The sequence below is a fragment of the Leopardus geoffroyi genome, chromosome C2, assembly GCF_018350155.1.
Source record: "Leopardus geoffroyi isolate Oge1 chromosome C2, O.geoffroyi_Oge1_pat1.0, whole genome shotgun sequence".
NCBI lineage: Eukaryota > Metazoa > Chordata > Mammalia > Carnivora > Felidae > Leopardus > Leopardus geoffroyi.
In genome coordinates, this window is record NC_059333.1 from 11,593,713 (window position 1) to 11,610,627 (window position 16,915).

Below are 16,915 nucleotides of genomic sequence, written 5' to 3' on the forward strand. Positions count from 1 at the left end.
GCTGTAAAAGAAATGTTCATACGAAGTGATACCTATTTCTGGATAATCTACTATGAACAATTCCCGGGTCAATACAACAGTGATCTGATCACATTGGCTCTGTGGTACAGTCTGGTTCTGACGAGACTTTTCTCTTCTTAAACTTTGTTTGGCTATTCACAGATGTTTGGTTTTCTTTCCCCTATGAATTTTAAGATCATTTATCTGTTCTACAAACAACCCTACAGGGCACCAAGCTGTAACGACATTAGCCCAACAAGGACACTAGTATGTCCTAGAGTTTGTTCAACTCCACAAATATTTCCTTTAATAAGATTATATCACTTTCTTGGGGTGCTTGGGTGGATTAGTCAGTTAAGCGTCTGACTTCAGCTCAGGTCATGATCTCACCGCTCCCAGGTTTGAGCCCCATGTCAGGCTCTGTGCTGACAGCTCAGAGCCTGGAGCCCGCTTCAGATTTTGTCTCCCTCTCTCTCTGCCCCTCCCCTGCTTGCTTGCACTCTGTCTCTCTCTCAAAAATAAATAAATGTTAAAAAAAAAATTTTTTTTTAAAAAAGATTGTATCACTTTCTTCTTGTAAATAATAACTTTATTAAATGTATTCTTAGGAGTTTTATCATTTCTATCATTATTTTAATGGAACATTTCCCCCATTTCCATATTTAGGGGTTTATTTCAAGCATAGAGAAAAATTTTGCTTCTACTAATCATGTATGCTATATTCAGCTATCTTACCAAACTTCTATAAACACTACGTCTTTACACTGAAATCTCTTAGTTTTGTTAAGTATATAATCATATAACTGGCAAAAAAGAGTGTTAACTTTCATTTCCAGTATTTATATACTTCCTTTTTTTTTAATTGGTCTTACTGCCTCTAAGACATCTTTGAATGTGTGGGCATCCTGTGAAGCTCTAGGTTTCAATGAAATGGCTGCAATCCTTCACTGTTTAGAAGAATATTTGGCAGTGATCTTTAGAAAGTAGCCTGACATATTAACGGAGCTTCCTTTCTACATATAAGAACTGTGTACTTTTTTTTTTTTTAATCAAATGCCTATTCAGCATCTGCTGATCTGATCATACTTCCTTTTGCTATAATAATGCTGAGAAAATGTCTTGATTCTGAACCAAACTTACGCTGTTGGCATAAACTCAAGTCAGTCATGGTTTTAGTACATTGTGGAATTCTATTTGCTACGATTTTGTTTTGATTTTTGCATCCATATTCATAATTGAGCCTGGTCTCTGGTTTGTTTTATTTGTAACTATTTTAAGGTTTTATACAGGAAGTTAGGGTGAACTTTCCTTCTTTTGCTAAGGTTTTCTAAAAAGATACTCAGCAAATGGTTTTCAGGGGAAAAAAAACTTGCTAACAATCAACATCAACATGCATACTTAAAAAAAAAAAATCAAGCAGATGGATTCTCACTTTCAATTCCCAACACCACTGCCCCCCAAAACACATTTTCTTTCTTTCTTTTTCAGTGTTTCTTTATTTTTGAAAGAGAGCGAGCAGGGGAGGGGTGGGGTGGGGGGGAGGGACAGAAGATCCAAAGCAGGCTCTGCACTGTCAGCACAGAGCCTGATGTGGGGCTTAAAGCCATGAACCGTGAGATCATGACCTGAGCCTGAAGTCAGACGCCTAACTGACTAAGCCACCCAGGCACCCCCAAAGCACATTTTCTAGTGAGAAATAAATATCCAATGTGGGATAATGACTAGCTGAGGGAGAAGAGACTTTCTAGAACTTTTCAGGATTTAATTAGAAGAATTTCATGTTTCTGAAAACCTTCCACTAAAATGCCTCAGTGGGAGAGGAGGGGAGACGTGTAATCTTCAAGTTCCAGGTGCTTGACTTTAAGCCACCCACCACAATCCTACATCTTTTTGAGAGTTTTGTGTCATCTTTCTTAAAACCTTTTTTGCTCAACTAACAAAACATAACTGTTGGGACCCACTGGTAGTAAAACGCCAAAGGACTTTACGCAAATACATTAGTTACTCCTACAAAGCTCATCTCTCTCTTCCTTCCCCTCTACCAGTGAAAAAGCTGGAACACTAGAAGAGCTGAAATTCTATTTCTCAAGGTCTCTCTGGGGAAAAAAAAAAAAGGACTTCCGCTCAGCCATCCGCTTTCACCTCCATTTATAGTTCAGTCATTTCTAATAATCCCCCCAAAAGATGAAGAATCCTAAAATTAAATTCATAAAACTTCCAAAGTGAAAAAATACACAAGCAAAAAACAGGCATAAGTCAAACAATTATTGTATATGACTCAAAAACAAAGTGGTCTTGGGGCACCTGGGTGGCTCAGTCGCTTAAGCATCCGACTTCAGCTCAGGTCACGATCTTGCGGTTCATGAGTTTGAGCCCCGCGTTGGACTCTATGCTGACAGCTCAGAGCCTGAAGCCTGCTTTGGATTCTGTCTCCCTTTCTCTCTGCCCCTCCCCCACTCACGCTCTGTCTCATGAATAAATGTTAAAAAAATTTTTTTTTAAAAAACAACAACAAAGTGATCTTAAAATACAATGTTTAGCCTGATACTAAAACCCATACATAGCAACAAGCGAGGTTGAGATGAGAGAGGACCACAGGTCTGCTGAAATCTTCAGGGAAAGCTACATGAAAGCATGTGTAACAAGCTGGTGAGAAAAAGTGTTAAAAGTCCAAATGAAGGGAAATCTGGCAACATCTCCAGAATTACCTATGCGTTTACTCTTTGACCCAGCAAACCCACACCTAGGATTTGACCCTGAAGATACACACCTCCAGCAATATAAAAATATACATGCTTCAGCTCATTCATCATTGCTACATTATTGGAAATAACTGAAATGCACACACACAGGAGACTGGTTGAATATATTACAGTATATCTTCTAGAAGGAGTACTATGTAACTGTAGAGAAAGAGAGAGAGAGAGAGAGAGACAGGGGGAGAGACAGAGAGAGAGAGAGAGAGAGAGAGAGAGATCTATGGAATGATGTGAGTGATTTCCAGGATGTGTTGTTAAGTGAGAAAAGCAAAGAACAAAAGAACATTTACAGGTGGTAATCCTGAAAGTAAGAAGGAAGAGAACATAATTTAAATATAGATATGCACACTAAATATAGATATATTATAAACCTGCTTTTTTCCCCACAGAAATAAATAAAGGAAGGATGATAAGAAACTAACAAAACAGGTGAGCCCAGGGATGAAGGAATAGCACAGGGAATAACAAGTCTCTGGGTTCACTTTTCTGTATGGTTTTGGCTTTCAGAACCTTGTTCATGTGTTACATACTCAGAAATAAAATTGAAGTCCACAAAGAAAGGAGATCCATAAACTGAATAAGAACAAAAACAGATAAACCCAAGAGTATTTTAAATAAGTCACATACCCACATAGGAGGAGTAACGTAGTACTCAGGGTCTAAACAGCAGGGACCATGAAGCACTCACTCCTGGATTCCAAGGACTGTGTTTGTAGTGGACATGAGTGTGGCAGTTGTGAAAGTACTTTCTTTGTATTCTAGGATTAAAGGATAAGACCACCTCTCCTCGCTCACCTCATTCACTGCATGGAGGTGAAAGCCTGTGGCCCTTTGGGGACCCACTGCACTCATGAAGGCTTCTCACAGAATGCTCCTCTCTCACAGTGTAGATCAATTCAGCCTACTCATTCATTCATTGATTCATCGATTCATTCATTCGTTTTTTTTTTTTTTTATTCATCCAACAAATAATTTTTGAAGAGAGGTACCTAGTAAGGTCCAGGCCCTTTCTAGGAATTGGTGTTACAATTGTGAAAGAGACAGAGAAGGTTCCTGCCCTCACAGGGCTAATATTTTAGTGCAAGCAGACACTAAACAAGAGAACTAATCAAATGATACCCCATGACGGTAACTGCTGTTAAAAAATTAAAACAAGGTAGTGGGAGGGAGAAGATGGTGGGTAGGAACAGGTGGGCAGAGGGAACTACTTCAGATGAGGTGACATATGAACTGAAACCTGAAGGGTAATCAGCCAGCTCGCTATGTAAGGATCCGGAGGAACTATATTACGGGAAGAGGATATATCAAGTGCAATGACCCAGAAGTCAAGAAGAAGCCTGGCCCGTTTAAACAGAAAGGTCAGTGAAACTGGAATACAAAAATTGAGGAAGAGAGAGGTGGAAAATTAAAGAAGATGAAAAAAGCATCTTGATAGGAGCCTTGATAGGACTTTAGATTTTCTTCTCAATGAGGAATTTAAAATAGATTTACTTTTCACAGAGATAGTGTGGGCACTGAATGAAGAATGAAATCTAAAGGGGCAAGTTTGAAAGAGACTCTAAGTCAAAATGCTGACCAGTGAGCCCAAGTGAGAAGACAAATTAGGACAACAGCAATGGCAACGGAAAGAAATGGCCAGATTGGGGATAAGGTCTGTAAATGGAGCCAAAAGGCTGTGCCGATGGACGGAATGTGTAGGGCGAGGAAAAGAGAGGAATCACGTAGGGCTCCCAGGAGCTGGACAGACGCTCAGTGCCATGAACGGAGGATGGAGAGAGAAGGGATGCAGGGGAGGGAATGGGAATTCAGGATGACTTTTTCAGTTTTTGGTAAACAAGTTTGGCAAACTGATCTTTCTGGGGGCCGGAAGGCCCTTCTGACAGAGGCACAGAAGCATCCTAAGACACTGCATGTTATACAACTGTTGGCCCTGCCCCCAAGCCCCTCGCTGCAGAGATAGATCACCAAGCCGTTCTAACATTTGCCTTTAGGTCCCAGGTTCCTGCCTTCTCTCTCTGGGCCCGCTTCCCGGTGGGCCTTCCTGCCCCTCATTTCTCTCCTTAGGAGCCTCTAATCCCCATTTCTGTGGCCTCTACTGCTTCTGATGTCAAACCCTTCTTCATTCAAACTCTTTTGATTTCTTGGACCATCCAGGCTCCTGTCCATTCCCCTCTGCTTTCTTCTCCTCCCTCTCTACACGAGGCCAAGGTTGAAACTATAAACATCTGGAGTTGCCAAAAGGATACAGGATATTTGCCAGATCCCTTCCAGCTCCTTATTAGTAAGACAATTTCTAGGAAGCTGTCTCATCTTTGGCACTACACACACTAGCTTGACTCTATCCTCTGAGAATTCGGGTTTCCCTGTATGGTTAATTGGAGATTGGGCCGGATAGGTTAAGTTGCCCCAAAGGATCAGTAGGTTACAGTTTTAAAAGTTCACAAACTAGTTAACTGGAATATAGTTTCTACCTGAAACAAAACCTATACAGGTTTATAACACATATTCCCCAGCAATCCACATCATTCATGTATTCGAACTGAAGTCCACAGCAAAGAAAGCAAGTCCCAGAGAGATAGCTACTATTATAATTCCAAACTCTCAATCCAAAATTTTCTTCTTCCCCCCCATGACTGACAAAGGGACTGCTCAAACCTTCAGACTCAAACCTACTCCTCTTTCCACCAAAAGGGGCACGGACCTTCCCCGGCACCCCACCACAAAACCCACAAGAGAGCACAAGAAGAGCATGACAGATGGAAAGTGAAAACTATTTCATTAGATCAACTGTTATTGCTTATACATTTAAAAACCTAACTCTGGGGGCACCTGGGTGTCTCAGGTAGTTAAGTGTCTGACTTTGGCTCAGGTCATGATCTCACGGCGTGAGCTCAAGCCTCACATCGGGCACCTTGCTGACAGTGCGGGGCCTGCTTGGGATTCTCTCTCTCTGCCCCTCTCTCAACTCTCTCTCTCTCTCTCAGAATAAATAAACTTTAAAAATAAATACATACATACATACATACATACATACTCTGAAGAGGTCAAGTATTGCTCAGGGTCATCAAATAAGTGTCAGTGGTAGGGCTGAAAGATCTTACTCCTACTTCGCACTATGCTATTCTGTCATCTTAGCAGGACAGCTGTGGTTCATGAAATTTATGATTACTCAAAGACATTTCTTTGGGGAAAGGATACTTACTTAGAGGCATGCTTCCCTCACCCCCTAATAACAATTCTTGATAAAAGGAAAACATGCCATCACAAATTTATTTAATGAAATGTCAGAAAAAATTAAAAACAAAGAACAGTTTTGACTCAAGCCAAGGCTGCCAATTCATCACTTTTGTTGTTAATACAAATTTGCACCATAAAAATAGTAAGTTGGAAAAATGACTTTAATATGCTTAGCTAAAAACAGTTTGGAAAGCTGACACTAACATAATTGCACAAAAAAATGAAATTTACTAGATAATACTTTATTTTGCCCCATTATACTCATTTCTACATGGCAATTTTTATACTGCTATTAACTATATATCCTTCCACCAGACTGCAATTTCTATGGAAGCATGGATTTTGTCTATTCTGTTCACTGATGTACCCCAAGCACCTATAATAGTCACTGACCCATAGTAGGCATTCAATAAATATTTTCCACTGTTGATAAATGTAAGGTGTCATTTTCTTGCAGCATAACGCACCGTAAAACTGCTTCTTGGGGCGCAGTCGGTTAAGCATTTGACTCTTGATCTCAGCACAGGCCATGATCTCACAGTTTGTGGGTTCAAGCCCCACACTGGGCTCTGCATTGATGGCATGGAGCCTGCTTGGGATTCTGTCTCTCCTTCTCTCTGCCCCTCCCCTGCTTGTGCTCTCTCTCTCTCTCTCTCTCTCTCTCCAAAGAAATAAATAAACTTAAAAACAAAACAAACAAACAAACAAAAACCCTGCTTCTTGAATGAATGTTCATAAATTGGGAATATAGCACAAAAGCAGAATTCAATGGAGGAAGCTATATCTGGGAAAGGAAGGTTCTAGTGAGTCATCTTGACTGACGATGTGAAATACAATCATCTACCAGAACACAAAGCAAATGAAAGCTTCTTACAGTTAACACAGATGTCACATGTCTCTTGAATTTAAACTCGGGCACTCAACTGCCAGGGCAGTGCCCCTGTGCTCACATAAGCATAAGTTCTTGCTCTCCCCACCACTCTCCCACCCCTTGCAAACCTTTTACTTCATTTTAAAAGTAATTCCAAAAACCTTGGTTATCTGATTTTCCCAACTCAAAGTAGATCAGAAGAGCTAGAAGGGCATCATAGGAAGAGGCTCACCAATTGGAAGAGACAGTCTGGCAGCCGATATGCTGACAACCAGGAAAGAGAAAAGAAAGCAGACACCAAAAAAAGCACAGGAATCTGGTATCATTTAGTTTCAATTCAAATATAGCCATATACAAATGTGTGTGTGTGTATATGTATGTATGTATGTATATATGCGTATATATGTATGTATATGTGTGTGTAGATTTCCCATGAGAGTTTTGCTATTCTGAACAGAGTAAGTGATTTTCATACTGATGATACTTTAATTAAACTGCCTGCATTCTGTAGACTCTGCTTGAAGGCAACAAGGAACTAAGTCAATCTTTATTAACTTCCATATTATAAGAAAGGCTGATCATTTAAGGGGACAAGTAATTAGCTGGACAATTTAGTTCTATGGAATACCCAATCCCTGACAATGACAGCAGGTACCTTTTTGGGTTTTGTTTTGAGGGCCTATTACACACCAGGTCCTATGCTAAGTCCTTTATACACGGTTTCTCTGCTAATGTTCTCAACAACCCTTTAAGGAAAATGTATCTTCCCTTTTTCTAGATGAGAAAACAGATCAGAGAGGATAAATACATGCTCTGAATCATAAGGATAGAACACCGTACAGCTGGGATTCAAACTCAGGAGTGTGATTACAAATCCCGTGCTCTTTCTACTGCACAGCAAGCTGACTCCCCAACACTAATAAGCCCTGGAAATGAAGTATTAACTGCATGAGCCACACTGTGTGGGAAAATGTGACCTCTTGGCAACAGAACTCAGCGTGACATGACCAAAGTCGTAAACTTAAAATCCACAATTATATTTCCCACTTTTTTTTAACTGGCCCTTTCTTTCCTATGGGTTCAAAAGAATGAATGCTTATTTGTGATAGTTAATCCAGGACTTCAACAATATTTACTAAGCATTCACCTTGTACAACACTGTAATAAATACTAGTTATTTCACTATTCCTCTGGTGGTTTCACTACTAACCCTCAAATATTTTCCTTACCTTTTAGTCAATGAAAGATACAGAACCATTACATTATAAAGCAAGAAATGCAGGACTTTCAGATGAGCATGGGTGATGTAAATAAGGCTAAAACAAATTAATGAGAAAATACCCAAGTGTCGATGTCTCCACTGGGAATTCAACTTTTTGACAGTGTTATCTTGCAAATGTCACCACTTTTTCTTTTAAAGTCCCACCTTAGAAAGCTACTTTTCAGAAGTATTCTCTGGTTAAGAAGGAGTAGAGTATTTCAGACCAGAGATTTATGTTCACCTTCTGTATCTTAAGAAATCCTATTACTGGAATATTTTATTTTACCTTTTGCTTATGTTAAGTTCCAACTTACCATATCTGTGCTAAAACAGGCTGAGGTAACCCAGATTGAAAAAAAAAGTTTCTAGCTTGATCACCTGTAAATTAAATGAAAACAGTTTCAGGAAACAAACAACAGCTGACCGGTATCTTCTTAGAGCAAAATTGCAAAAATGAGAAAGAGGCTGGCAATTCTGCAAATACTGAATTAAATATAGGATAAAAGCCAAAGCCTATAAGCAGCAGTAAAATGAACCCATCAGCACTGACTTTAGAACTTAGAACTTAACACGTTAGCAGGGGTAGATTGTCCACTCTAATTAATCTGCTATTTAGTAAGACGGGAACAGCTATGACAAAGCATAGGACATATGACAAAGCACATCTATTTAGGAATCCTCAAGAAACTGATGACCCCACACTTCTACTTTTTAGGTTCTCTGCCATTCCTAATATCTGTACTTCAAACTGTCAGTACATCTGATACATTTATGGAGAAAAAGTAACAATGATTACAAGATTCACATCAGTGATTAACAATTAATAATTTAAAGATAATGGTGATATACACACACATAAAAACAACTCCCCAGGAAGTCTAGATCCCATTTTTTTTTCTAAAGCTAACTCCTAAAGAGTAACCTAAAAATAATAGATAAGGCAAGGTACAAAAAGAACTTTAAGGATACCGCAATGAGAGAATTCTGTCGTTGGCTTTTTTTTTTTTTTTAATATTCAGAATCTGTTCATTTATTTACATTTCCCAAACCAGTTCAAGATCAAAATTAGACAAGCATTTTAATTTAAGGACCACAGCCCATTGCTTTATTACTTAAAGAATGTGGTACATTGATTCTCACCAATTCCCATCAGCGATATGCCCAAAACAAGTGGCTTGACATCCATTAAGGAATGCAAAGAGGCTTGAATGCATTATAGGAAATGCAACTGAAAAAATACAGGCTCAAGGCTAAGGCAAATGTCCCCCTGGCCATATGTGCCCACCTCAGCTTCGCATAATAGATTTTCCACAGGTATATGCACTGCTAATAAGTAAAAATGTAAAAATGCTGTTTCCACTTACCAGTAATAAATCCGGATATTGGCTTTAAACTATGAAACTGTTGATCGTGCTTTGCTCTTTCCTCTACAGTTATGGCCCAGATATCCAGGCTGCCTAGAACCCAAAGCAAAGACAAAGAAATTATTCAATGAGAAAAGAATAACAAAGTGCCCACACACACTATTTCCCTAGTACTTTCAGATTCTGTCACTATGTTATCAATTATTTGATCGATTAGTATCTGTTTGTCCTTGGGTGTTACGCATATAAAGTTAGAAAATTAAGAGTAAAACAGGCCAAAATAAGAAAGATACCAGCACAAATTCTTTTTTAAAAAACTTGCCCTATAATCTTATAGTTAGTAGGACTATTTAAAGACATAAGTTAATAATCATTTATTTATATAAACTCAAGCAATGAACCAAGTGAAAACTACATTCTCAGGTGATTCAAATGCCACACGTGAACGTTATGAAAGAACCAGAGCTTCACATTTCATATCCCATGTGATTCCATGAAAATCTTTCTGGAGTGACAAAAATATTGAAATACTGGATTGTACTGATGACATACAACTCTGCAAATTTACTAAAAGTCACTGAATTGTACAGTTAAAATCGGTGAATTTTATGGTATACAAGTTATACCTCAACAAAGATGTGTTTAAAAACGGGTATCCTGAAAAAAAAAAAAATTGCAAACCAAAGAGACTGGGCTTTGGTTCCCCTTCAGTTTCAGCTCTAAGACTGACCACATGCCCCCTCACTTCTGTCACTTCTGAGATCTTCCTCACTTTTAGTCCTAGGTCTCCTCAATGTGTTCAAAATAATTTCAGATTATCTATAGACTGAAGACCTTCCAAAGTTCAGATACTTTCCAAAAAGCTGGGAACAGGCAATAAAATGTGAATGTGGCTAGCACAAATGCAAAATGTCTGAACATTGCACCTCTCCTCTCTACGGGGTCTGGTGGGACAGTGACAGGAAGGGTGGGATTCATTCAGCCGTGGGAAACATATTTACTGACTGCCTCCTATGTGCAGGGCCCAGTGTCAGACATCATAGACACCGCAGTAACTGAAACAGATATGATCCCTTCACTCAGAGGCCTTCTAATCCTACAACTTCTACTGCCCTCTTGAAATTCATCCGTGGAATTAGAAACAAAAGGAAAAGTTGGGGTGCCTGAGTGGCCTAGTTGGTTAAGCATCCAACTCTTGATTTCAGCTCAGGTCATGATCTCGGGGTTCATGAGACTGAGCCCTGCATCAGGCTCTGTGCTGAGCTCGGAGCCTGCTTAAGATTCTCTCTACCTCTCTTTCGCGCTCTAAAAAAAAAAAAAGAAAAAAAAAAGAAAGAAAAAACACAAAACACAAACCTGCTCAGTAATGAGGAAGAGGGACAAAATTGAAACAATAATGCTAATGGTTTTGAAAAGTTTGCATAATCTAGAATATCATAGGGACTTTTACAGATGTGATCAGAGAGGTGGTGATTTGTGCTATACTCTCTTTATGATGACTGGATTAGACAGCTGCCAAGAGTCAGCCATTAAAATGGCACCCTCTCTTTAAAAATAAATAAGTAAATAAAATTTGGCCAGTAAATAAAGCCAATATTTAACACTTTAATCATAGTATTAGGAAAAATTACCTGAAACAAAATTTTTTATGCACGCTGATATGTTTCAAGCAGATAAAGTAAAACAAACAAAAATTGTCCTGCTGCAAATCCAGGCTTTAGGAAAAGTACAGAATAAATGACCCCGTCACCTCAACAAGTACAATGCAAAGAGAAAAGAGTGAGGAGGCTTAGGAGACACGTGAACTGAGATCAGTGGCTGCATCCTTATTTGAACCGACAAACCAGAGCAAAAAAGGGTCTGAAGACCATCAGGAAAATTTTAACACTGACTTGATAGTTGAAGATACAAAGGAATTACTGTGAATTTTATAGGTGTGATAATGGTGTTGTAGTTATGTCTTTAAGAGTGTTCTTATCTTTTAGAAACACTAAAATATTTGTGAATGAAATGGTATGAAGCCTGAGAGTTGCTTCCAAAGAATCCAGATGAAACAACATTAAAAATATGGTCTTGGGGCGCCTGGGTGCTTCAGTCAGTTGAGCATCCAACTCTTGATTTCCGCTCGGGTCATGATCTCAGAGTTGTGAGATCGAGCCCCATGTTGGGCTCCATGCTGAATGAATGTGGAGCCTGCTTAAGATTCTCTCTCTCTCCCTCCTCTGCCCCTCTCCCCGACTTGTGCTCTCTCTCTCAAAAGTAAAATAAATATATATATATTTAATATATGTATATATTATATACATACACATATACAAAAATATATATAATATATAATAAATATATATAATAAGTTATATATATAATAAATATATATTTATTATATATAAAATATATATAATAAATATATACTTATTTATATATAAAATATATATATATATAAATGTATATTTATATATATATATATAAAATCTGGAATACATTAAAAAAGGAAAATCTCGGAGAACTTACCTCCAAAAGGTGTTGGAAACTGAGCCATGGTTCTGTTACTTTTACCTTGCTAATTGACGCCTGTAATTGAAATGCAACATTTAAGTTTATGAAAACTTCATTTCTATACACTTATAAACACACTGACATGCAGTCTTTAATGATCAGAAACTGATACTAGTGCTGTTCCATATGAAAATGAAAGTTACAATTAAGGGGTTCATTCATTCATTCTCTGCAGCTTCTTAGTGCCAGCTACAATGGCAGGCACTGGGGAATGTGAAGCTTTCAGTCTGGTGAGTGATACCATTCGCTCAGAACAGCCTATTATATCACTGAGGTTTTACTTGTTACTCTTTAAATGTACGCCTTTACTTAACTATCTGCATATACTAGTCCATCTGCTTGATGGTTGTAACAGCAGCTTCTTTTAATGAGCACTTAGTACAAGCTGCACACTGTTCTGGGTGATTTATAGCTCTTAAACCTCTTCATCATCACAGCCCTATGATATCAGTAAGACAGACAGGTATTACCATCCCCTTATTACAGATGAGGAAAATGAGAATTAGAGAGATGAAGTGATTAAAGCAATACCACACATCTGGTGACTAAGCTGGATTGGAGCAGGGATAGCGAACTCCACAGCCTGCGTTCCACCCATGAAAAACACTGTCTGCAATCACTACTGAGAGATTTTGAGAAAGGCCATAAACAATGTATCCTATGTCAATGTCTGTCCAGAATACCAATCACAAACCCAATGCTCCAATATCCCCATCAGGCGTTATCTGTTCATGAATAGCCAAGGTGAACCTTGTCTTCTTCCCGAACTAAAATAATCCAAAATTAGTATTTGCTTTTTCAACATGGAAGAGGCATACAGTCAAAAATGAGTACTAAATATTCACGCATTAAAAAATTTAGTTACTTTTAGATATTTACAATTACAGTCCCTTGTCCTAATACTCTTCAATTTCCTATTTTAATCTGTCCATGGATTTTTCCCCCAAATATCATATTTTTAAACTTCCAAAAGCTTTTTCTTGTTCTTAACTCTTTATTCCTAGTACTCTGTCATTTTTTTAACGGACACAACACCTTTTACTCCCCGGATTTTTTGGGTGGGAAGGAAGTATTTTGCTCTTCCATGTTCTTCTGTTTCTTACATCATTTGATCCCTTTTTCTGTTTGTTGGCCGACTGTTTTGGGTCTCTGTCACTTTTGAGGCTTTCCTCATCTATCTGGTGATCCCTGGCTGCTTCCTCATATTTAACAGTGAGGTACTAAAAAAAATCAGCATGGATGCCAGTTCTCTTGATTGATGGACTGCTGTAGATGACAGTCACATTTCACCCGGAGACCTCCAATGTCAGTACGCAGAGGTCTCTTCATTCAAGCTGCTCAGTTTTGCCAGAAAGAAGTGTATGGGAGGGTGCTGGCTTTTGGGGAGGAGTAGAAAAGGCAGGAGTAAGTGAAGGGCTATACTTCCGGATGTACACTAAGACCTACTCCTTATATTTTCAGCCCCGACCTTTACTCTTCTGGTCAGAAGCATCTCTGGTTCTAGTGCTTGACCCATCTCCCCAGGAAAAATGGGACTGAAGAAATCATGTTTGCTGGGGATGCAGAAGACATTCCAAAAGATCTGGACATAGACTTTTCAAGAACTTCCGTTTCAGCTACAAAACTGACCTCTGCCTTTGGCAGCCACCAAATACTCTGAATCCTGTCAAGACACTCCTGGGGGCTGCTGATTTGTCCCTCATCTCTGCCGCCCTTCGGTAGGCACTAGGTTGTACCTTCCTCTGAACTCGGTTACCACTCTATTCACTCTGTTTCCAAAAAATTCTTCAGATCTTTTGTTCACTATCTTCTCTACTATTATCATTCTCCCTATGTGTTAACAACTGCTGTGCTTCCTTTGCGATCACTGCAGATGTGATGGAAGAAGAAAAGATACATGTGGTCAAGCCACCATATTTAAGTGGGGGTCTGTGGATCCCGTTTTGAGGCAGGCCACTTCTCACTGCCAATTCCCTTTACGGCACCTGGGTGGCTCAGTAGGTTGAGCCTCCGACTCGATGTCAGCTCAGGTTGTGATCTTGCTATTGGGGATCCTGAGATCTTAGACCCTTGCTGGGCTCCACCCTGAGCGTGGAGCCTGCTTTGGATTCTCTCTCTCCCTCTCTCTCTTGCATGCATGTGCACTCTCTCTCTCAAAATAAATAAATAAACCTTAAAAAAAAAAAAAAGAAATTAGCTGCTATTCTCTTCTTCCACAATTTCTCGCTCAATACACTATAGAGGTGAGCTTGATGATTTTCCAAAATTGTTTAATGTTTCATCTCACTTAATCTTCATAATGCTCTTAAAATTGACAAATCATACATCTTTTTATTGAGCTTTGCAAAAGCAGTAGGCTCTCATTTTTTAAAAGCATAGTAATGCAAATATTTCATATATAGAACATGAGAAAACATTCTGTTCTGGTTTACTTCCATTCTTTACTATTTATTGCAAAATAAAGAAAAGTTACTGGTTTATCTATCTTCTTGGTACCCAGCCGCTTTACCACATTTTCTTATTGGTGCTAAGGCACTCAGATGAGTCTCTCAGGTTTTCTAGATCTATATCCTCTGAGAATAAAGAATTTAAGCTTGCATTATTTGCCCAAACCAGTAAAGCTACGCTATGTAATAGGTGGAAAGGCAGGAATTTTGATATTGCCCCTGGCTTTCATGGTGATGGTTTTGGTGTTTAATAAGTATTGATATTTCATAACCAATGAAATAGGTTATAAATAGGTATATCTGCTATTGTGTTTTGGTAAATAGCTTTTGCCATGTTTAGGCAGTTAAATACGTTATAAATAGTTATATCTGCTATTGTGTTTTGGTAAATAGCTTTTGCCATGTTTAGACAGTTTTCCATCATTTTTATTTGACTTAAACTTTCATTAGAAAAGCCTGCTAATTTTTTTCAGAGGCTTTTTTAGAGTATTTAATAAGATGGCCATTTATTTCTTTTTTAATTAGCATACTAAATTATAGTGATATATTTCCTAACACAAATTATCCTAGAATTTATGTAATAAACCCAACTCAGATATGCATGTTACTCTTACTACATAACTAGGTCCAATTTGCTCACATTTTCTTTAGAATTTTTGCTTAAGGAAACATTATACACAATTCTATGCAACAGAGAATCTAGAGACAATGGTTAGATTTCTACTTCACTGTAATTTCCAAACTGATCTTTTAAAAGGACATAATACTTTAAGAGAGCATAGAACTAACCTGAAATGTAAAGGTATAACATGAAAAAGGTCCCAAGAAAAAATAATTTTAGGGGTGAGTTTGAACTAACCTTCAAGAAACAAATAATTCCTTTTACTAAAACAATTCCACAGCTTATGAAATTAGCATAACCAATACTAAACTATGGTAACAAAAGTAGTGACCATTTTCACCTAGATACAATTATACGCCTTACTTTAAGTGTTTCACAGCTATTTTGAGAGTCACAGAGTATAACAACTCCTATAGTCCAAAGTATCTATGTATATTTTTAAAAATTTTTTTTAAAGTTTATTTATTTTTGATAGAGTTCAGTGAGCAGGGGAGAAGCAGAGAGAGAGAGGGAGATGGGAGGATCTGAAGCAAGCTCTGTGTTGACAGCAGCGAGCCCCATGTAGGGCTCAAACTCACAAACCATGAGATCATGACCTGAGCCGAAGGTGAACGCTCAACTGACTGAGCCACCCAGGTGCCCCAAAGTATATTTTAATGATCAGTGGCTCCTTGCAAAGAGTATTTGCTGGGGAAAAAAAAAAAAAAAAAAACTTTAAAAAGAAAAAAAAGTGGGGCATCTGGGTGGCTTGATTGGTTAAGCATTCGACTCTCGATTCCAGCTCAGGACATGATTCTCACCTTAGTGAGACTGAGCCCTGCATCAGGCTCTGCACTAACATGAAGCCTGCTTAAGATTCTCTCCCTGCTCCTCCCCTGCTCATGCACTCCCTCCGTGTCTCTCTCTCTCTCAAAACTAAGTATGTGCTGTTTACTGTCCTTCCTAGAATTCAGGAAATCATCCCCCACTTCCTCCCTCTGCCCCGCTCTGTGAACCTCTTCCCCAAAAGCCTTCACTTCATTATTAGCAGCGTCAGACAAAATTTATCTTCTGGCCCTTCTAACTACCCTGTCTGCTTCCTCGTCATCTTAAATCCGTAAGTAACAATGGAAAGGGTTGCAACCTCAGCCTGCGCCCTACACTTGCAAACTAAAGCCCTTCTGTCTCTTCCCTCCCCAATCCAAGCCTTGTTCCTTAACTGTCACTCAACTTAAGCCAGGTCCTGGTAAGGAATGGACCTAATAAAAACTAAATCGCTTTGAGGTGTGAAGAAGATGTACCTTCCAGATTTATTACTAACACGAACATCCAAATGCTGGTTTAAGGATGACGCTGGAATATTCCCACACACACTTCTTTTAGCCACAGGCACTTCAAATGCTATTTACAGCTAGGTTCTCCTCAGCTCCTGGGGAACCCCAGACAAAGTAGTAACACACAATGAAGCAACCAGATCGAACCTTCCAATCCCACCTCCTTTTCAGTTCTATGCCACACAGGCAGATCAGGGTGATAACATCTTGGTTCAAACTGTTGTTCCTACTTTTACATATATTTGTCATATGTATTACAATAATTTGAAAAAAGAAAATAATTTTTTAAAAATACTGCAAGATTTCTAAGTGCCACAAACCAGATTTCTAGTTGGGCTACAGTGGTATAAGCCCACTAGAACCTCTGTCCCACTTAAAAGTAAAAACTGGGCAGGGGCGCCTGGGTGGCTCAGTTAAGTGTCCAACTCTTGGTTTTGGCTCAGGTCATGATCTCACAGTTCATGGGTTCGAGCCCCGGGTCGGGC

At 38.8% G+C, this 16,915-nt stretch overlaps 1 protein-coding gene across 12 annotated transcripts in view; it reads right to left on the bottom strand.

Moving 5' to 3' along the window:
* Positions 1-16,915, bottom strand: part of ITSN1 (intersectin 1) — a 221,636-nt gene that overhangs the window by 140,883 nt on the left and 63,838 nt on the right. For all 12 annotated transcript variants that reach the window (XM_045501474.1, XM_045501472.1, XM_045501473.1 and 9 more), the window contains exons 2-4: positions 12,004-12,063; positions 9,493-9,585; positions 8,443-8,506 (exon numbers count right to left, since the gene is read on the bottom strand). In XM_045501474.1, coding sequence (XP_045357430.1) covers positions 8,443-8,506; positions 9,493-9,585; positions 12,004-12,031 — 185 coding nt within the window. In that variant the 5' untranslated portion in view covers positions 12,032-12,063. The remainder of the gene's footprint in view (positions 1-8,442; positions 8,507-9,492; positions 9,586-12,003; positions 12,064-16,915) is intronic.